The 23,686-nt window shown below is 35.6% G+C and overlaps 2 protein-coding genes and 1 pseudogene across 2 annotated transcripts; 2 read left to right on the top strand and 1 right to left on the bottom strand.

Annotated features, from left to right (window-relative positions):
* The first annotated feature begins 6,409 nt into the window (after window positions 1–6,409).
* LOC112832579 (olfactory receptor 6C1-like) lies at window positions 6,410–7,369 on the top strand. Its single transcript, XM_025883314.1, has one exon. The coding sequence runs from the start codon at window positions 6,410–6,412 to the stop codon at window positions 7,367–7,369; it is 960 nt and encodes a 319-aa protein (XP_025739099.1).
* Window positions 7,370–18,503: 11,134 nt separating this feature from the next.
* On the top strand, window positions 18,504–19,442 carry LOC112832505 (olfactory receptor 6C3-like). Its single transcript, XM_025883244.2, has one exon. It carries the CDS (start codon window positions 18,504–18,506, stop codon window positions 19,440–19,442), a length of 939 nt encoding a protein of 312 aa, XP_025739029.2.
* A 2,478-nt stretch (window positions 19,443–21,920) lies between these two features.
* LOC112832674 (large ribosomal subunit protein uL1 pseudogene) lies at window positions 21,921–22,561 on the bottom strand (annotated as a pseudogene).
* Window positions 22,562–23,686: the final 1,125 nt, after the last annotated feature.

The raw sequence follows: 23,686 nt of genomic DNA, 5'->3' as shown, positions 1-23,686 counted from the left end.
ACTGCCCGTCTGAATCTGGTTGAGCTCTTGGAAGTAAATCTCACAATATGGTGGAGGCCTCATATGTCTTGGTCCCCCCAGAGCTTTCAACTCTGAGTTTCCTCACTGAGCCTCCACAAATAGTCAGTTATACTTCAGGTTTTCCGACTCTAGCACTGGACCCTATGGCAGTTTCTGCTCATGAGCCTCTGCTCCCTGGAACCTTCACTTCTTGGGTTTATCTGTCTGATTTTCAATCTTGAGGGCAGTGATTTGCCCACTCTAAGGATCTAAAACAGTTGATTTTTCAGGCTGTTCATCTTTTTCTTATTGTTAGACCCAAGTGGTGACTTGCGACTTCTTATATGAAGAACTGCAAACTGAATGTGTCATATGTCTTAGAACACATTACTTTTCTGTTTAATCTCACATTTCTATATGTTCTTTGCATGAATTTTGATCTGTATCAAGCAAATTAAAGAAATCTGTTAAAAACTGAGGGTTGCCGGAGTGGTGGGCGGGTGGGAGAGAAGGGGTGGCTGGGTGATAGATATTGGGGAGGGTATGTGCTATAGTGAGCGCTGTGTATTGTGCAAGACTGTTGAATCACAGATCTGTACCTCTGAAACAAATAATGCAATATATGTTAAGAAGAAAAAAAAGAAGATAGCAGGAGGGGAAGAATGAAGTGGGAGAAATCGGAGGGGGAGACGAACCATGAGAGATGATGGACTCTGAAAAACAAACGGAGGGTTCTAGGGGGTGGGTGGTGAGGGGATGGGTTAGCCCGGTGATGGGTATTAAAGAGGGTACGTACTGCATGGAGCACTGGGTGTTATGCACAAACAATGAATCATGGAACACTACATCAAGAACTAATGATGTAATGTATGGTAATTAACATAACAATAAAATTTAAAGAGAAAAAACAAAAAATAAAATAAAATAAAAAGATATCTGTTAAAATAGCTCTTTTTATGGATATTGGTTATACTGATTAGCTGTGATATGAACAATTAGCTGTGATATGAACATAACCCTCAAATTACTTTGATCACATAATTTATTAAATACTGTGGTTGAATCAGAATAACTTAGAGTATTTAACAAGATAAAAGTCACTATTTTTGGACTTTTGGTGAACATTTCACTCAACAGAAAAATTATAAAATGTTGAAAGTAAACTTTTGTATTAATTCATATTCAAAAATGACTAAAATAATGAGATCGATATATATATCACTTAGTATAATGGAGTAAGTTTCCTCATTAAAAATAGCTTGGTGTAGTATCAAAGTTCTGAACTGAGAGACAGGTTTCTTTATTTATAGATTTCAGAACAGTGCCTGTTATTTGTTTTAAAGATTTTATTGATTTATTTAGAGAGGGAGAGAGAGAGAAAGCATGAGCACGGAGAAGATCAGAGAAGAGGGAGAAAGAATCCCAAGCCAACTCTGCACTGAGCTCAGACCCTGAGGTAGGAATCAATCTATTCTTGAGAGAAATCCTGACTTAGGAAATTCAGGAAACCTCTCCCAAAAGCTTCGCACATTAGTTATTTTCTCATTTAGATCATATGCAAAATGTTCCATATGCTTCTGGCTTACTTCTTATGCCCTTTCTATCTCTTTGAGCATTATTCCAAAAGTTTCTTGTTCCATTATTGGTGCAAATGTTGATAACATTTGTATAATCCTTAGTGCACTTTCCTCAAGGCCTTTCTTGGCACATTTGATTCACTGGAGTATTTGTTGTGAGACATGGGCATATATGGTAAATAAAATATGTGCCTTATGCAGGGGAAAATCCGTATAGAATCTTTGTCCAGAAAGGCCCAAAGTAACTCCAAATCTAACTTCTCTTCACTATTTTTGCTCCCATAGCTGCAATGGAAAATGTGTAATAGAATATTAACTATAGAAATAAAGTAATTCCAAATGTATTGAGAGTGATTTTTAGGAATACTGAATCTCTGAACCTAAAAATGAAATAGTTGTCAATGTGTTTTTTGTATCATTTCAACCAGCTGATGCAGTACATTTGTATGACAAATAGAGGTAAGATTATAAAACTGAAACCAATGACAAATTTCCTTTTCTTAGCACTAATTCATTAATGCTTAACTCAACTTTTCATCAGATCATGTAGAATAATTTGAGGTTGCTATTTCTTTCTATATGTATCTAGTGTTATGAAAGATGAACATGTTACATTTCCTGTTTGTCACAATAATTTATTCCTTTATTAATTTTCAAAAAATTACTTTCTCTGAGTTTTAATTGAAGATTGTAAGTTTTAAGATTGAAACCACTGAATATAGGTTAACTAAGTAGCCCATGCTCCATTTCCTGGCAGAAAGAGACTAGTATTTCAGGTCTAACATGTAGTAGCTGTCTGATCTTGTTTATGTCATTTAACCTCTCTCATTGTCAGTTTCTTCAAATTAACATAGGATTATCAAAAAGAGTAAATGAGATAAGATCATCAGCGTTATTACTGTCTCGTAAATGAGTGAGCACAAAAATGGTTTTTGTGATTTTTTCAATGGGGCTGTATTCCTCAAATGTGATTGTTGATTTTATTTTTAGTAATAAGATAATAATGACTGATATCTAGGAATACATGCTACAATATTTTTGTACAATTTAATTTTACTTGTAATTAAATTAGCCTTAATTCCATGATATATTGTTCTCATTTCAAAAAAAAATACAAAAAAATAAAACCTAAAAGTCAGAGAGATTAAGAAACTTGTCCAAACTCCCAATACTATAATGTGGTTAAATTGCAGTTTTTTAAGAAAGATTTACTTATATATTTTAGAGGGAGAGGGAGAGGGAGAGGGAGAGAATCTCAGACAGACTCTACACTGAGTGCAGAGTCCAAGGCAGGGTTCTATCTCACATCCCTGAGATCACTCCCTGAGCCAAAACCAAGAGTCAGACTCAACCAACTGCGCCACCCAGCTGCCCCTAAATTGCATTTTTTTATTTTTTATTTTTTTAAAGATTTTTAATTTATTTATTTGACACAGAGAGGGACAGTGAGAGGGGGAACAGAAGCAGGGGGAGTGGAAGAGGGAGAAGCAGGCTCCCCACTGAGCAGGGAGTCCGATGTGGGTGGGACTGGATCCCAGGACCCTGAGATCATGACCTGAGCCGAAGGCAGACGCCTAGCGACTGAGCCACCCAGGCTCCCCCCTAAATTGCATTTTTAATCTATTTCTCTTCGAATGCAAAGCCCACAAGTTGCCCCAATAATACCACACATTATAAATTAAGTTCTGATGCCATACATTTTATAAGAATTCCTTTCCTTTTTTTTTAAGTTGAAAATTATTTGCAAATGTAGATACTTAGTTAACAAACAGATAATCAGGATATAAGTAGAACATCTCTATGAAAACCGACAGTTTGCAAAGTGATTTAGGTGATTACTGTTTTTCCTTCATTATTCCTATTCATCATGGTTGGTGCTCTGATCTGACTTGGGATTCAAACTTCCCCTTTCCATTAGAACAAAAAGCAAAGTCATTTCTTTTTTTCAGAGGATTCAGGTAAACTGCATTCAAATTAATTTGGGTAATACTCTAAGGCATTGCTAAAGTAATAATCTGAAAAAAAAAATCTACATTGGTTCTTAGGAGATTTTTTGCATTCAGTCACCATGAAGTTCTTACATGAGATTAAATGTCACTAAACCTTTTTTCATCAAAACTGGAACGAATCATTCCACAAAAAAAATTAGTACTTGATATACACCGAACAATTAATCAAGATATCAAATTAAACCACAATTTTGCTCTCTTCTCTGACAAATTAGCCTGGCATATAGACCTAACACCAAGAAAAAGTGTCAATAAGAGAAAAAGATAGATTAGAAAACTGTGTACTAACGGTATGGGTGCAAATCGCCTTGAGGATATACGTGTTCACAACTTTTTTAGGACTTTTAACTTAAGAAGAGAGATTTCAGCACACATAGAGAATGCAGAATAATAAAGTTAGTTTCCAATTATATTGTGGAATTTAGGGATCTTCTTACCACTACTGCAATTATTGAAAAAGTAAGGAAAAGCAATTTCTTAATCCTTAATAGGTCTTTTTAAATTGTTGCATTTTGAAATTGGACAATTTAGGGGATGATACTGTTCTTTTCTCAACAAGGCCATCCTTAAAATTCATACGAAATGGCAGAACTGTCCTAAAAGTCATTTATTTAAATAAATAATTGGTTGGTGCTTATTATTTCATTCACATATCAGTTATTTCATTTAACACACTCGCAAGTATTTGTTCATTAAATAGATTAAATTTCACTTTCAATGAGCCACACAGGTAATTCAACAATAAAATAAAACTAATGATGTAATGTATGGTGAGTAACATAACGTAATAAAATTTAATAAATAAATAAATAAAAATAAACTATCCAGGACAGGTTAGAACTCACTGAAACAAGAAGGAGCAGAGAGCATACTAAACTTGTGACCGTAACTTATATGTGACTGGGAAAAAGAAACATGGATGAGTAGTTAGGAAGGAAGGCCTAAAATTACATCTTCAAGTCTCAGGTATATATGTTTCATTTCTCTAGCAAAAACATCACAGAAATGGTTGAGAGACCAGAGTCTATACACAGCTGTTAATTACAGAGGATTGTTCATTGAGAACAATGACTTTTATAATTAAAATATCCATCATACACTTGAATTGCCATAAGTTTATTTACAAAATATGTCATTGTGATGTCTGTTTCTCTTGTTAGTGTTCTTCAGCCTGTTTCCTCCAGTCCCTGAGAAATAGCAAAAGAAATGTTCATTTCTTGTGACTCTCACATGCTTTCCCAGTAGGCACTATCCATCTCAGTTGGAATTTGCCTTAAATAATTAACAGCAATATTTTTTGCTACCAGTGAAGTGACTGAAAAGAGAACTCAGGCATATAAGGGAAAAAAAGACCAAGAAATTTCATAGGATTGTCATTATATACCAATAATCAACAAACCTACATCTTGAAACTAAATATCCTACTGCAAAACTTCTCCCATGACTCTGAATCGAAAACTTTACTATTTAATGAGAATGCACAGAATAAGGGATTAGATAATAGACTGGTTCAATTTATTGAGGAAACTTTTAGGTTCACTCTACAATGCATTACTGTCATTGTTGTTGTTGTTATTTTATTATTATTATTCAGGAAGAGAAAATAAAGGGATTTCATGTACTGATTCATTGATTACTCCAGGGTGTTGACAAAATAGAGCTTCTATAAATGAATGCTGATGTAAATAAAAGGAAAAATACAAAAATATAATATGGGCTAGAAAGTAGAATACATATAGAGAGAGACTATACTAACATTTAGATGGAAAAAAAGTTTTTTTTAAGATTTTATTTATTTATTTGACTGACAGAGAGAGAGTACAAGCAGGGGGAGCGGCAGGCAGAGGGAGAGGGAGAAGCAGGCTCACCAAGCAGGGAGCCCGATTCGGGGCTCGATCCCAGGACCTTGGGATCATGACCTGAGCTGAAGGCAGACGCTTAACGACTGAGCCACCCAAGCGCCCCTAGATGGAAAAAACTTTGAAGGAAAAACCGTTCTGTAGAAGACAATGTTTATTTTAGATATTCATACAATTTTGCTTCTTTATCTCATGAAATATGTAGATCCAACCTACTAAATTTATGCTCTGGCTTTTCATATTCTATACCCTATAGTATCTGAGGACATTATGTCAATGAAGTCATTGTCTGTGGCTTGAGATCAGGAATAGGTGGTTTGAAGGAGAATGTGAGCCAGAGTGAAAACACAGAAATCTGTCTCATTGTTAAATATTTAACTTCAGTGAATTTCAAATTTTGCAGACATCTCCATTTGAGTGACCTTTTCCCTGACATATCTCTCTTTTCTATATTACACTAGTACAGTAAGTAATAATACAGGAAATTAGGAGACGAAATGAGGAAATGAAACACTTTTATTGTGGTTGAAAAAGGACAAGTAATGTCCCATTAAGAAGGGGACCCTTGAAAGAAGTACATTTGTATCAACAGGCAGCGTTTCTATTCCAGTTATCAAACATGCAAAAAAATAAAAACTAATTAAAACCCCTGTTCTTCTCATTTGGGGTACATGATTTGGATAAGATTTTTAAAACTCTTTTTAGATTCAGTTTCCAATCTGTGAAATAGGGATTTTATGGAGAAACATTCTATGTAAACCACAGAGTACAGCATATGCTAAAAACTTGCTTTAAAACATGTTACCTACTTTATTTAGTTGTCTTAAGGATCTATTAATTAAATCAGTAAGGCATAATATGTTTATTTCCAGAGACAAATTCCAGAACTATCCATGGACAATCCTCTGTTCTACAATCTGCTTCTTTTTTTCTCCCCCTCTAGATTATACAAGAGAAGAAAAAAATGAAAAACCACATAGAAATAACAGAGTTTATCCTCCTGGGATTGTCAGATGACCCACAGCTTCAGGGGGTGATCTTTGTCTTTCTGTTCATCACCTACATGCTCAGCATCACTGGAAACCTGACCATTATCACCCTTACCCTGCTGGATTCCCACCTCCAGACTCCCATGTATTTCTTCCTCAGAAACTTCTCCTTGCTAGAGGTTTCATTCACAACTGTCAGCATACCCAAGTTCCTGGGCACCCTGATTACAGGGGATAAAACCATTTCCTTTAATGATTGCATGGCTCAGTTCTTTTTTTTCATCCTCTTGGGAGTCACTGAATTTTGCCTTCTCGCTGCCATGTCCTATGACCATTACATTGCCATCTGCAAACCTCTGCGTTATATGACCATCATGAATCCCAGGGTCTGCATACTCCTTGTCTTTGCTTCTTGGTTGGCTTCATTCTTAATCATATTCCCATTACTCATGCTGTTCATACAGCTTGATTACTGTAAGTCCAATGTTATAGACCATTTCACGTGTGACTATTTTCCCCTGCTGCAGCTCTCTTGCTCAGACACAAAATTCTTAGAAATAGTGGGTTTTTCCTGTGCTGTGTTTACTCTACTGTTCACCTTGGCATTAATAATTCTGTCCTACATATATATCATCAGAACAATTTTGAGGATTCCTTCTGCTAGTCAGAGGACAAAGGCCTTTTCCACCTGTTCATCCCACATGATTGTCATCTCCATCTCCTATGGCAGCTGCATTTTCATGTACATTAATCCAGCAGCAAAAGACAGAGTGTCTCTGAGCAAGGGAGTTGCTGTGCTAAACACCTCAGTAGCCCCCATGCTGAACCCCTTTATTTACAGCCTAAGGAACCAGCAAGTCAAGCGAGCCTTCATGGACAGGGCAAGGAAGATTGTATTTTCTCAAGCAAATGAAAAAAAAAAAGTGTTGTCATAAATTAGAGGCATAATGAAGAACAACTAAACAAAAACCAGGGCCCCTCGAAAGTCTATGAATATCCACATAGTCTCACTAGAGTTTTATTTCATTGCTTATATTTCTATTGCCAGCAGTATACTGAGGATATTTGAATATATATATATTTTTTCCATTTATATTCCAATCCCTTTGTCATGCATCTCCCTTCCTTTAGCCAGTCTTTCCACTCTGTAACTATGAGACTGACCTCATTTCCTTCTTTTAAATATTTTTAAATTCCAATTTTTCCACAATGATTCTTATAAAATTAAGAGACAGAAAAAGACAGAACAAAAGCATAAGAGAGAAACTGTTTTATGATTTCATCAGAAAAAACACTTTCTAGAAATTCAGAAAATATTAAGTCATGTTTAACATTTTCAATTTACTATACAAAGACCATAAATATAGTCATGACAAAGCGTTATAACACTCTCTTACTTTTTCCGGCAATTTTGATATAATAGCTTACACATACAATTCGTTTCAATGCAAACGATGCAAAACCTTATTTGTTTCATAATATACTTTGTTCATTGAAAAATCATTTTAACAAAAATCAGTTACAAACTCACTATCATTGTGTTTATTCAGTACTATACTGGAGGTTCTATCCAGGGCACTAGCAGAACAAACACAAATACATTTAGGAGTATTGGAAAGGAAGAAACAAGTAAGTCTTTCTTTGCAAATAACATGATTTTCCTGCTAAGGCCTTAGTGCATTTACACTAGATGGTTCTTTTTTTTTTATTTTTTTATTGTTATGTTAATCACCATATATTACATAATTTGTTTTGGTGTAGTGTTCCATGATTCATTGTTTGTTCATAACACCTAGTGCTCCATGCAGAAAGTGCCCTCTTTAATACCCATCACCAGGCTAACCCATCCCCCTACCCTCCTCCCCTCTAGAAACCTCAGTTTGTTTTTCAGAGTCCATCATCTCTCCTGGTTCGTCTCCCCCTCTGACTTACTCCCCTTCATTCTTCCTCTCCTGCTATCTTCACACTAGATGGTTCTTAAACCAGACATACTCCTCTCCCAGATTTCCACATGTCACCCCAATAAGGCCTCCCCCAATGACACTACCTAAAATTATAGTAGCCCCAGACTTCCAAGGTTTTTAGTTTTCTCTTCCTTTACAAAATAGTTATTAATTTATAAAAGACCTTATAATTTACAAATCAATCATGCTTATTGCTCATTGTCTATATTCTCTCACATCCTTCACCCCAGGAGAGCAGGGATCTCTGTCTCCTCTGCACACAAATGCTGTGGTCCCAGCAGCACGGTGCAGAGCCTGCCTATACACTTCTCAAGAGCTAGCTGTGCTTGTGTCTTCTCAATTCTGCATTCAGAAAGCCCACATCTATAGCTTGCAACAGGCCATTTGAGAGACTTCACATCTTAGAACATGATCAACTCTACAGAGCAGCCCTCACTTCCACCCCCTGAGAGGCAGTTGTTAGACATTGACCAGAAGTCACTATCCTCCTCATTTAGAACCTGCATCTGCCATGTAGTGGATATTCGATAAATATTTTTTGAATAAGTAAATATGTTTGAATAATTTAGAAGGTTTCCAGTATCCTAGCAATCAGAGCACTGACTAAATATTTTACCCAACTTAAACACATATAAGATACATAACACTGAGTTAGCTTTTAAAAGAGTGTTCAAATAAAATGTGCATTTTATCATAACTAGACATTTTGTATGACAAAGAAATAATTAATTGAATATTTTCTAAGGCATTTAGTGTTCATTTTCCTCTTTTATTTTACATTAGGCCTTTTGACAACTATGTAAAAATCAATTTATTTGATGTGTATTGATTTTTCATGAAGTTAATGAGAACACTTCTTGCTACGGTTTGCATATGGAGCTTTCTAATGGTAGGAATTCCCATGATGCAAACCCTTATTTTTTTTTCACACAAAAAAATTCTTATAACTATTTGGCTTACACCTAGTAATATATGAGGTCCAACATCATCTGTCAGTCAATACACGTCTGAGATTAAAAATTCAACTTAGAGAAAAAAGGCTCAATTGAATGATGGTAGTCAGTTAAAATGGGAGGCAAACCAGATATCTTGTGGAGGGGCTTACTTATAAAGGATGATAATATATCAGTGAAATAATTAGTAATACATACTGGAATTATTCGGTAATATGATGTCAGTTCAGGTCTTAGAGAAAGTCTTAGAATATTTGGATCCCATACCATTTGATTTAACAACTTTTATTTTTTGATTTTGAACAAGTTACAGCAAACCATTATTTGTAATTAAAATCCATCCTCCACTCTCTGGGGAGAGGGAAACCTGGTAGCTTGGACAATGTTCCATTGACCTAAAACATAGTCACTCATCAACCTCAGAATACACAGAGGTAATTGACACATTATTAAAAAGCAGATGTCCGACTAGCTTGTGGATAGGAAGGTAACAGGTGTAATCAGTGTTCATTCAAAGTAAATTATTAGGAGGCCTAAAGAAAAGCTAGAGAGCTATTTGGAACTAGGGATAAAACAGTAAAGGTAGAAAGTTAGAGAGTGAGAGAGTGCTCAGGGAGGAAAGAGAGAGATAATCCAGCATCTAGGAATTTGAGAAAAGATATGGAGAAGAAACATGTCTAACAGGATATTTCATGAAGTGCAGTGCTTTATGAGATAGAAATTCATTTCCTTTTCCTGTAAGTCACTAAAGATTGCGTTGCTCACAAATACACAAGTGGTGGACATCAGACACTTTAACTTCTTTCTGCCTCAGACTCTTTCTTTACCTGAATAGTAATAGCACTGACCTCAGAGGGTTTTGTATTGTCTGCTTGTTTGAAAAAATGAGATAATTTTATGGTCAGTGCCTGGTAATCAATAAAAGCTCTGAATAAAATATGAAAAGACTCACTATTTGGATACAAAACTAAAGGCAAAGGAATGGAAATTTCATAAGTAGAAAATGAGTGTCACTATCTCTACTGAAATATTTTAAATATTTTCAATGCCTATTTCAATGTGTATCAGTTATAAATTCAATACATCTCAATGTTTATGTATTGTCCTCTTTGTGAGATAGTGGTTCATTCATCCTTTCCCACTTCTTCCTTTTGTCCGATGTTCAAATATTCTCATCTATCAATCATAATCAATCTGCACTAAAAAATAATAGAAAACTGAGGTGCAGAGACAACGAAGGACCTTCCTAGTGATCAGAGATCTCTTCTGATTTGTTTAGTGTATATTTTTCTGGGGTTGTTGTTACCCTGTTAGCATTTTGTTTTCTCATTCATCTATTCTCCTCTGGAAAAAATGACAAGGAAGAAAAAGCACCTCAAAAAAAAAGAACAAGAGGCAGTACCGACTGCCAGGGACCTAATCAATACAGACATTAGAAAGAAGTCAGAACTAGAGTTCAGAATGACGATTTTAAAGATAATAGCTGGGCTTGAAAAAAGCATGGACAATATTAGAGAAACCTTCTCTGGAGAAATAAAAAGACTATACTCTAATCAAGTCGAAATCAAAAAGGCTATTAATGAGGTGCAATCAAAAATGGAGGCACTAACTACTAGGATAAATGAGGCAGAAGAGACAATTAGTGATATAGAAGACCAAATGATGGAAAATAAAGAAGCTAAGAAAAAGAGAGATAAACAACTACAGCATCACGAGGGCAGAATTTGAGAGATAAGTGATACCATAAGATGAAACATTAGAATAATTGGGACTCCAGAAGAAAAAGAAAGAGAGAGAGAGGGGCAGAAGGTATATTGGAGCAAATTGTAGCAGAGAACTTCCCTAATTTAGGGAAGGAAACCGGCATCAAAATCCAGGAGGCACAAAGAACCCCCTCAAAATAAATAAAAATAGGTCAACACCCCAACATCTAATAGTAAAACTTACGAGTCTCAGAGACAAATAGAAAACCCTGAAAGCAGCTCAGGAGAAGCGACCTCTAATCTACAATGGTAGAAACATTAGATTGACAAGAGACCTATTCACAGAGACGTGGCAGGCCAGAAAGGACTGGCATGATATATTCAGAGCACTAAATGAGAAAAATATGCAGCCAAGAATACTACATTCAGCTAGGCTCTAACTGAAAATAGGGGAGATAAAAAGCTTCCAGGACAAACAAAACCTAAAAGAATTTGCAAACACAAAACCAGCCCTACAAGAAATATTGAAAGGGGTCTTCTAAGCAAAGAAGGAGCCTAAAAGGAACATAGACCAGAAAGGAACACAGACAATATACAGTAACAGCAACCTTAAAGGAAATACAATGGCACTAAATTCATATCTTTCAATAGTTACCCGAAATGTAAATGGGATAAAAGCCCCAATCAAAATACCCAGGCTATCAGATTGGAAAAAAAAAAAACAAGGCACATCAATATGCTGTCTGCAAGAGACTCATTTTAGACCCAAAGACACGCCCAGATTGAGAGTGAGGGGGTGGAAAACCATTTACCATGCTAATGGACACTAAAAGAAAGCTGGAGTAGCAAGCCTTATATCAGACAAATTAGATTTTAAAACAAAGACAAGAATAAGAGATGGAGGACACTATATCCTACTTAAAGGGTCTATCCAACAAGAACATCTAACAATTGTAAATATCTATGCCCCTAACATGGGAGTAGCCAATTATATAAGCCAATTAACAACAAAAGCAAAGAAACACGTCAACAAAAATAAAAAAATAGTAAGGTACATTAACACCCCCTCACTGAAATGGACAGATCATCTAAGCAAAAGATCAACAAGGAAATAAAGACTTTAAATGACACACTGGACCAAATGGACTTCACAGACATATTGAGAACATTCCATTCCAAAGGACAGAATACACATTCTTCTCTACTGGTCATGGAACATTCTCCAGAATTGATCACATCCTAGGTCACAAATCAGGTCTCAACTGGTACCAAAAGGTTGGGATCATTCCCTGCATATTTTCAGACCACAATGCTTTAAAACTAGAACTCAATCACAAGAGGAAAGTCGGAAAGAACTCGAATACATGGAGGCTAAAGAGCATCCTACTAAAGAATGAATGGGTCAACCAAGAAATTAAAGAAGAATTTAAAAAATTCATGGAAACCAATGAAAATGAAAACACTACCATTCAAAATCCTTGGGATGCAGCAAAGGCAGTCCTAAGAGGAAAGTATATAGCAATACAAGCCTTTTTCAAGAAACAAAAAAGGTCTCAAATACACAACCTAACCCTACACCTAAAGAGGCTAGAGAAAGAATGGCAAATAAAGCCTAAACCCAACAGAAGAAGAGAAATAATAAAGATCAGAGTGAAATCAATGAAATAGAAACCAAAAGAACAGTAGAACAGATCAACAAAACTAGGAGCTGGTTCACTGAAAGATTAATAAGATTGATAACCACCGGCCAAACTTATCAAAAAGAAAAGAGAAAGGACCCAAATAAATAAAATCATGAATGAAAGAGGAGAGATGACAATCAACACCAAAGAAATGCAAACAATTATAAGAACATATTATGAGCAACAATATGCCAGCAAATTAGATAATCTGGAAGAAATGGGTGCATTCCTAGAGATGTATCAACTACCAAAACTGAACCAGGAAGAAATAGAAAACCTGAACAGACCTATAAGCACTAAAGGAATTGAAGCAGTAAATAAAAATCTCCCAAAAAACAAAAGCCCAGGGCCAGATGGCTTCCCAGGGGAATTCGACCAAACATTTGAAGAAGAATTAATACCTATTCTTCTGAAACTGTTCTAAAAATTAGAAATGCAAGGAAAACTTCCAAACTCATTTTATGAGGCCACCATTACCTTGATCCCAAAACCAGCCAAAGACTCCATCAAAAGGGAGAATTACAGACCAATATCCCTGATGAACATGGATGCAAAAATTCTCACCAAAATACTAGCAATAGGATCCAACAGTACATTAAAAGGATTATTCACCAAAACCAAGTGGGATATATCGTGGGCTGCAAAGTTGGTTCAACATCCGCAAATCAATCAATGTGATATAATACATTAATAAAAGAAAGAACAAGAACCATAGGATCCTCTCAATAGATGCAGAAAAAGCATTTGACAAAGTACAGCATCCTCTCTTGATCAAAACTCTTTAGAGTATAGGGATATCATAAAAGCCATCTATGAAAAACCCACAGCAAATATCATTCTCAATGGAGAAAAACTGAGAGCTTTCCCGCTACGGTCAGGAACATGGCGGGGATGTCCACTATCACCACTGCTATTCAACATAGTACTAGAAGTCCTAGCCACAGCAATCAGACAACAAAAAGAAATAAAAGGCATCTGAATCAGCAAAGAAGAAGTCAAACTCTCACTCTTTGCAGATGATATGATACTTTATGTGGAAAACCCAAAAGACTCCACCCCAAAACTCCTAGAACTCATACAGGAATTCAGTAAAGTGGCAGGATATAAAATCAGTGTACAGATATCAGGGGCATTCCTATATACCAATACCAAGACAGAAGAAAGAGAAAGTAAGGAGTCTATCCCATTTACAACTGCACCCAAAACCATAAAATACCTAGAAATAAACCTAACCAAAGAGGCAAAGAATCTGTACTCAGAAAACTATAAAATACTCATGAAAGAAATTGAGGAAGACACAAAGAAATGGAAAAACGTTCCATGCTCATAGATTAGAAGAACAAATATTGTGAAGATGTGAATGCCACCTAGAACAATCTACACATTCAATGCAATCCCCGTCAAAATACCATCCACCTTTTTCAAAGAAATGGAACAAATAATCCTAAAATTTGTATGAAACCAGAAAAGACACCGAATAGCCAGCGAATGTTGAAAAAGAAAAGGAAAGTTGGCGGCATTACAATTCCAGACTTCAAGCTCTATTACAAAGCTGTCATCATCAAGACAGTATGGTACTGGCACAAAAACAGACACATAGATCAATGGAACAGAATAGAGAGCCCAGAAATGGACCCTCAACTCTATGGTCAACTCATCTTCGACAAAGCAGGAAAGAATGTCCAATGGCAAAAAGACAGTCTCTTCAACAAATGGTGTTGGGAAAATTGGACAGCCGCATGCAGAACAATGAAACTGGACCATTTCCTTACACCACACACAAAAATAGACTCCAAATGGTTGAAAGACCTCAATGTGAGACAGGAGTCCATCAACATCCTAAAGGAGAACACAGGCAGCCACCTCTTTGACCTCAGCCACAGCAACTTCTTCCTAGAAACATCGCCAAAGGCAAGGGAAGCAAGGGCAAAAATGAACTATTGGGATTTCCTCAAGATCAAAAGCTTTTGCACAGCAAAAGAAACAGTCCACAAAACCCAAAGACAACTGACAGAATGGGAGAAGATATTTGCAAGTGACATATCAGATAAAGGGCTGGTATCCAAAATCTATAAAGAACTTATTAAACTCAACACCCAAAGAACAAATGATCCAATCAAGAAATGGACAGAAGATATGAGCAAACATTTTTCCAAAGAAGACATCCAAATGGCCAACAGGCACATGAAAAAGTGCTCAACATCGCTCGGCATCAGGGAAATCCAAATCAAAACCTCAGTGAGATACCACCTCACACCTGTCAGAATGGCTAAAATTAACAAGTCAGGAAACGACAGATGTTGGCGGGGATGCAGAGAAAGGGGAACCCTCCTATACTGTTGGTGGGAATGAAAGCTGGTGCAACCACTCTGGAAAACAGTATGGAGGTTCCTCAAACAGTTGAAAATAGAGCTACCATATGATCCAGCAATTGCACTACTGGGTATTTACCACAAAGATACAAATGTAGGGATCTGAAGGGGTACATGCACCCCAATGTTTAGAACAGCAATATCCACAGTAGCCAAACTGTGGAAAGAGCCAAGATGTCCATCGACAGATGAATGGATAAAGAAGAGGTGGTATATATACACAATGGAATATTATGCAGCCATCAAAAGGAATGAGATCTTGCCATTTGCAACGACGTGGATGGAACTGGAGGGTGTTATGCCAAGTGAAATAAGTCAATCAGAGAAAGACATGTATCATATGACCTCACTGATATGAGGAATTCTTAATCTCAGGAAACAAACTGAAGGTTGCTGGAGAGGTGGGGGTGGAAAGGATGGGGTGGCTGGGTGATAGACATTGGGGAGGGTATGTGCTATGGTGAGCGCTGTGAATTGTGCAAGACTGTTGAATCACAGATCTGTACCTCTGAAAAAAATAATGCAATATATGTTAAGGAAAAAAAAAGAAGTAGATAGCAGGAGGGAAAGAATGAAGGGGAGTAAATCGGAGGGGGAGAGGAACCATGAGAGACGATGGACTCTGAAAAACAAACTGAGGGTTCTAGAGGGGAGAGGGGTCGGGGGATGGGTTAGCCTGGTGATGGGTATTAAAGAGGGCACGTTCTGCGTGGAGCACTGGGTGTTATGCACAAACAATGAATCATGGAACGCTACATCAAAAACTAATGATGTAATGTATGCTGAGTAACATAACAATAAAAAATTTAAAGAAAAAAATTTTTAAATGAAATTAAAGCCACATTAAGGAGGGGCTATGAAGGGTTACCCTAAATTCAAAGGGCCAATATAGGTATAAACCTTCTCATCAGTCTTTAATAGGTTGTTCGTTTCAGAAGACAATCAAGTCATACTAGAAATCCATAGCAGTGTTTTCCACCATTTCATTCTGGTAAAGAAATCTTCTCTAAGTTGCCAAAATTCAAAGGATATAAGCATACTAATTCTACTGAAGACTAGTCCAGTTTCTGGGAGAAAAATGTGAATTCCTTGTACAATCATGGAAGAGTGAAATTCTAAATCATGCTTTCACACACCCAGAATCACGTTGTTGTATATTTGCCTACTTACCTCAATCATTTTGCTTTTTATAATTTTTAATCAATATTTATTGAAATGATTCACCTGTATCTTTAATGATTCTTCTCCTTGGCACCCTATTTACTTAATGAGTTCCCCTGGGCCAACAAAAAGACACAGGTAAAATAAGTCCAGTTCCATTTCTATGCATATATAGAGAAGAACATCCCGTATTTTCTATTTTTCAAAACAGTGTTTGCAGGAAAATATAGCAGTCCCTGAACCTAAGGGAAATACTACTTACATTTTATAGATGTATAGTCATAGAATTACAAAATACTGATTTTCACAATAGCGTTTGCAGGAAAATATAGCAGTCCCTGAACCTAAGGAAAATAATACTTACATTTTATAGATCTATAATCATAGAATTACAAAATACTGATTTTAAATGATTGCATGAATAGAAAGAAAAATGATTTAATCAATAACTGTTTTGTATTATATGAAAAGAGGCAAATGGAAGAGTACCAGTCAACCCAGGTGTAAATGAATTTGTACATGGAGTTTGAGTGAGAGATGAAAAGCAAGAAAGAGTTGTATTTTAATAAAATGCTGTCAGCATTTTATAGTATCAGGAATGAAGGGCATTGAGAGTCAAAGAGAATTATACTTCTTAAGAACCATGAAAAAGTTAAATTAACACACTTGTTTTGAAAGCACAATAGAAACCAAATATTTTGCTAACTTGATTTACCAGCTCTGAAATTGTGTAAATGTTTAAGCAAATCAGATGATAAAATTTGAGACTAAATCATCAAGAAGAATCAGGAAGTAAGTAAATTTTTTCTTCAATATATATATTCCTCATTTTACTTAAATGTTTTTTAAAAAGTGTTTGTACATATGTTTATGGAATTACAACCCTTTCAATACTAAAAATTAAATAATTGCTTACTACCAAGAAACTATTAATGAAATCACAGAAATAAATCTTGGATTGTTGACTTTTTTCTAATTTGAAATTGTATTCTGTTACAGAAACAGGATTATTTTGAAAATTCCCTACTGGAAAGAATATCTGCTTCCCAGTTAATATTATTTGGACCATCTACTTTTTCCTTTTCCATAGCTGTATTGTAAAAAAAAAAAAAAAAGGAAAGAAAAGGATTATGCATTGTATGAATTAAACTATTTCTAGACAATTATTTAATTTAGTAATAGAAGGTTACCTTCTTGTCCCTCTGCCTTTTCATCAGAAAAGGAAAAAAAATAAGAGGGTGATAGCATCAACCAAACCTTGAGAAAGTAATTTATGAGAGAATGCCAACAAAACATTCCCATGGATAAACATGCACGTTCTACACCGAGATGATTACTGTGTTGACTAAATGTTTAATCTTGTGAAAGTTTTCTTAACTAACTCAAAATATAAAATGTGGAGGTAAAAGTAAATGCCCCCATGAGATTTCAAATGCTATATTTAGATTATCCAAAATCCAGACCAGTTTTTATAATATTGAGGAAAAGAAAAATACAATTAGAATATTTTCATGTTTTTATAAACTGAGCTAAATATTTTAAAGAATAATTAGAATATTAATTTCTTAAAAAATTAGAATAAAAGGCTTCAGCTTAAATGTTAGCACAAGATATTATTTTTTATCCACGGCCAATGATAGTGTATTTTCAACAAAAAGAAATAAATTATCATATAGTTTCACTCATATACGGAACATAAGAATAGAGCAGAGGACCACAGGGGAAGAGAGGGAAAACTGAATGGGAAAAAAATCAGAGAGGGAGACAAACCATGAGAGGCCCTGGACTCCAGGAAACAAACTGAGGGTTACAGAAGGGATGGGGGTGGGGGAATGGGGTGACCAGGTGATGCGTATTAAGGAAGGCACATGTTGGGATGAGCACTGGGTATTATATACAACTAATGAATCGTTGAACACTACACAAAAACTTATGATGTAGTATATGCTGGCTAACTGAACATAATACAAAAATTAAAATAAAAAATAAAATATTTAATTAAAAAAAGAAATCAGTATTTAACTTCAAATAATATTTATTACTTGAATGTGAGGTCCAGTAGAAATTGGACAGAGTTGCTGAAGGAAAACATTTGTTTTTGGATTTCATAGATTATTCATCATCATGGATATTCTTAAGATTCTATACTCTAACCTCAATCCTGTTTTAACTTTTTTATGTCCTATAGGGGAAGATACATTTTCCATTCTAAAGGGGGGAAGAAAGGATCAGCAATGAAAAACCACACAGTACCCACAGAATTCATTCTTCTGGGGCTATCAGATGACCCAGAGCTTCAGATTCTGATTTTTCTCTTTTTAATTATCACATATATATTAAGTGTCACTGGTAATTTGACCATCATCACTCTCACCTTGGTTGACTCCCATCTACAGACCCCTATGTATTTCTTCCTCAGGAACTTCTCTGTATTAGAAATATCTTTTACAACTGTTGGTATTCCTAGATTTCTGGTCACAATTATCACCAGAGACAAAACGATTTCATACAATAATTGTACAGCTCAGTTGTTTTTCTTCATCTTCATGGGAATAACTGAGTTTTATCTTCTAACTGCCATGTCCTATGACCGCTACGTGGCCATCTGTAAACCCTTGCATTATACAACCATCATGAACAAAAGAGTCTGCATTTTACTTGTCTTTTGTGCTTGGCTGGCAGGATTCTTAAATATCTTCCCACCAGTTATTCTTTTTCTCCAGTTAGATTACTGTGGCTCCAATGTCATTGATCATTTTACTTGTGACTATTTTCCCCTCTTGCAATTATCGTGCTCAGACACGTGGCTCCTGGAAGTGATTGGTTTTTACTCTGCAATAGTGATTCTGCTTTTCACTTTGGCATTAATAATTCTGTCCTACATGTTCATCATTAGAACAATTCTGAAACTGCCCTCTGCCAGTCAGAGAAAAAAGGCATTTTCTACATGTTCCTCACACATGATTGTCATTTCCATCTCTTATGGAAGCTGCATATTCATGTATGTCAACCCTTCTGCAAAAGAAAAGGCATCACTGACCAAAGGAGTGGCTATTTTAAATACTTCTGTTGCTCCTATGATGAATCCATTTATATATACCCTGAGGAACCAGCAGGTAAAGAAAGCCTTTAAGGATACTATCCAAAAGGTTATATTTTTCTCCAGTAAATGAAAATATGAGTAGCATTCAAAGAATGAAGTTCTTGTAAATACTATTATTCACACTTCCTTAAACCTCCCTTTCTTTTACTGGAGTTATGTATTTTCTCCTTTTTTTCCATTCCCATATTAAAGTTTCCCAATCATTGAACTCAATAAATTTGATCAACTGAATATTGTTTCAGAATTTTCTGTAAATTCAAGTGTTTTATTCAAATGTATGTGGATGAAGTAATACAATTGGGTCAATGATTATGATTTTGAATGGTAGTGGTTTTCCTTTGAAGAGACACTGGGCATTTAGTTTGATGGAAAGAGCGTCAGGATAGGTGCGGATTTCTAAACTTTTCATTCTTACCCAGTAATAGAAATGAATGTTATTAGAAAATTTTGATTCTATTTGTCATTTCCATGAAATTAAATAATCACAATCACCAGAGGACTGGGAATAAAATATAAATATCTACTTAATATATTAAAAGATTAGAAACTCAGACATTTTAAAAATATTTATACTATTCATAATAATTATGATGCTAATGAGGAGGAAGAAAAGGAAGGTAGAAGGGGGTCAAGATAACATAAAATTTTTCAGCAATTCCTACATTCTAGATCTACTGTTTTCTTTGTATTGACTCACCTAATCCTACCAACAAACTTATGGGGTGCTATTAATTATTAATCTCTCTTAGTCAGAGGTATTTTTCTTTAGGTAGATAAAATACCTCCAAAAATTAAAAAATAGGGAACAGACAATGTAAAATATATCAAATGTACAAAATGGATAAAACTATGATAAACCAGTGGAAGTTCACCTTTCTGGAGAACCGAGCTTTAAATTTGTGGCATCTGGAACTCACTTTAGGTTTTTAGGAAATAAGGAAGAGAAATAACGTCTATTGATAATATTCCATACACTCTACTTTATATTAAGCAAATCACATGCAGTATTTATTTTACAAAACCCCTTAGAAGGTGAACATTATTACTTCTAATTTATAGGTGAATGAACACAATGAAACTGAGGTTGAAAGTTCAATGTACAGAGATTGCAGCCTTCAGAACTGGGATTTTAATCACTTCCCTTTAATCTCAAAACCCAGACTAGTTCGGTTACTTTCATCTTCACACTGACTTTCATTTGTAATAATTTATGAATAAAAGCTCATGTTCAATATTAGAACTGTTACATTAAAGGACTTTCTAATGTGTAATGAACTCATTTAGGCTTTTCTTACTTGTGGCAGGCTTTGGGGTTATACTGATGAAAAAGGAGGATCCTTGCTCTAAATAATCTCAGATTCTAGTGGGAAGAAAAAAATGTAATTAAAATTTAATTTGATAAATGCAGTGACTTAAGCATGAGTAGTCTATAGGCCAGGTATAATGTTATCATTGTCAAAGAAAATGTCAGTTTTCCTGCCTTTTCTCTTAGCACAATTATGGTCAGTTTCACAATAATTGCTGAAATTGGTTCTTTTAAACCCTAAAGTCACATGCATAAGACAAACCTTGACTGCTTTGGCTGTCATCTTAGTTTTCACTTTTATTTTATTTCTTGGTCATTATCATATATGTTTTAAAAAAGTTACATTATTTCCTCAGTAAAAAGGGTTTTGGGGAATAGGATTATGATATTCTCCAAGACTCTCCAGCAAGATTCCCTTTACCCTCAAACTGCATTGTGAATCATGCATTCATCTTACGCTCAGTTTAACCTGTTCCCACTCCATATCTATAACTCTCTCAGATCTATTTGAAAGAATTTATATCAGTGACCACAGTCTAGATTTCTAAGGCATTTATCACTTTACATTAGGAAACACTGAGATATATTGTCAAATTAAATCCACGCACTAACAAGGCAAACTAAAAGAAAAGCCAATAACAATACTTAATACCTATATGTGGATAACTAGAAGCAGATAGGAAACTCACAAATATAATTTCTTCCTAATTTTTATAGTGAAAATCATTCAGATGTTATTTCTAAAAAAAATTTCAAAGCATCTACATTGCAGGCATGTGCTAGCCATTTGGATTGATAGAATAGATCATCTCCACCTTATAAGATTTCGAGCAACAGATTTAAAAAGTAGACATTTAGATATGGAATTAATCTTTTATAAAAACAGACACCCAGGGCCATATGAATATAAAATCTGGGATTGCTCACAACATTTGCAGTACTGTAATAAGAATTCCACGTAAAAAGATGAAATATAATTAAATGGATATTCTGGGCAAAGAGAATAATAATTGCAAATAACACAGTTGTAAAAGTGAGAGAAGTGAATGGTGAATCCTGTGGATAGAAACAGAAAACCACAAGTAGCCATTACTTCCCTTTTATGCTTTCCATGAAAAGCTAATTTTATTGATTCAATTTATCATGCACAGAAAAAATTATGCTATAAAACCAATACTCATGTTCCTCATGTAAATATTATATATTTTTTAATGGTAGCCCTAGGGTTTATCAAGGTGTGCCCTAATACAGGTGCTGGAGCTTGCCCACAAGGCTTTTGATGTATAAAGCCCAGACCTCCTGCCAATTCTCCTTGAACAACAACACCTGGAAATTGACAGCTAAGAGGATGCTGTACAGAAGCTCATCATCTGCCACCTTCATGTGGCCAATGGCCACTGCCAGACACAGCACCTTCTTCATTTGCAATTGGATCGTGGACTTCACTTCATCCACTTTGGCCCCCATGTCCTCATTGTGGGTCAGCATGGAAAGGAACTTGCCAGCCTTATTCAGGCCTGGACCCAAAACTTGTGGGATCTGCTTGATCAGATATTCTGAAGCCAAAAAGGCACCACACTTCTTGGCCAGCTTCTTGACTAATTTTTTATTCCTGTTGAGTTTCTTCAGTGTGTCAGTGTCCATGTGGGGAATATCCACAATCTTGGCCTCATCGCAGTGCTGCTGGTCCCCCAAAACTTGGGGCAGGGAGTGGACTTAAGCCTAATGGTGCCTGAGAAGCATTTGTCCTTCTGAGGGTCATAGTTCTTCAAGCTGATCTGCAGCTCCACCGTCTCCAAAACCTTCTGACACTGGCACTGGTTCCTGATCAGGACTTCCCACACCACCAGGACAGGGTGTCACTTGGAGACTTTGCTGCTCATGATGCCTCATGCTCAATAACCAGATAAAAGAGCAATGCCTCAATAACCAGATAAAAGAGCAATATTATATGATTTAAATTATACCTGTGTTAAACATTTTTTGGTGTTGTTTTGTGTGTGTGTGTGTGTGTGTGTGTGTGTGTGTTGTGCATGTGTTAAACATTTTACCTATGCCCCTAAGATATTAACAATCCCTTTAAGTGGGTATGCTTTTCTCCTCCTTTTAAAGAATGAGACAGATATTCATAGGAAACAAATAATGTATATATGGCCAATATACATTGGAACAGTAATTCAGATCAAAGCTATGCCCCCCAAAGAAGCCACTGTACCAATTACTGGGGGAGGTGAGAAATGTTGCAATATAAGCATATATAAGGAAATCTTAGCATTTCAGAATAGGATGTTATTTCTTTCAAAAAAGTACTTTTTTCACAAGAGTACTAAATAAGCCCATCTAAAATGCCAGCCTTGGTTTATGGGGATTTCTCTCCAAAATAACAAATCTCAGAAAATTAAAAATTCAGAAGACAACTATTCCTTTGGAATTAAATTTAAATCCCTAAACTTAAATGCAGAAAATTACTTTCGCTAAAGAAACTCAGAATCCCAAACTCTTCCACTGGTTATCTCAGATATAACATATAGCTGTATGATAATATCATCTCTCATTGGCAAGAGTCTCTGTCATTTCTGGATTGAGCACTGAGTTATCCACAGCAACTATAACTGCAGCCATAACCATAGAATATGGGATTGACAATTGATTCTCTCACTGATAGATAATACTTAGTCATTTCTGATTTGAGTCACAGTAAGCCTTTGTATTCTTAAACAGAGCTCTTTGGTGTTCACCAGGCCCTACCTCTATCTCTGATAGTAGATCTCCAATGCTAAAGTCCTCAAACTCACATTGCCCTTTTTTGCTCCCTCTATGTAATTGGATGTGTATTGTTATAATTTACAGTCATATAGGATCACATGAGCCTCATGGTACAGTATGCTTATCAATGTGATTAGAAGTTATCACAATATACTGGAATGTCGTCTTTCTTGACTATATTAACAGATTATGAGCATTTTGCTAGCAAAGGGAATACTTTGTTCATTATTGTCTACCAAAGG

This window comes from Callorhinus ursinus, unplaced genomic scaffold (assembly GCF_003265705.2).
Source record: "Callorhinus ursinus isolate GAN/ISIS: 27379988/994484 unplaced genomic scaffold, GSC_fseal_2.0 scaffold44, whole genome shotgun sequence".
Classification (NCBI taxonomy): domain Eukaryota; kingdom Metazoa; phylum Chordata; class Mammalia; order Carnivora; family Otariidae; genus Callorhinus; species Callorhinus ursinus.
The sequence above is the reverse complement of the archived record's forward strand: the minus strand, read 5'-3'. Positions and strand labels throughout refer to the sequence as shown.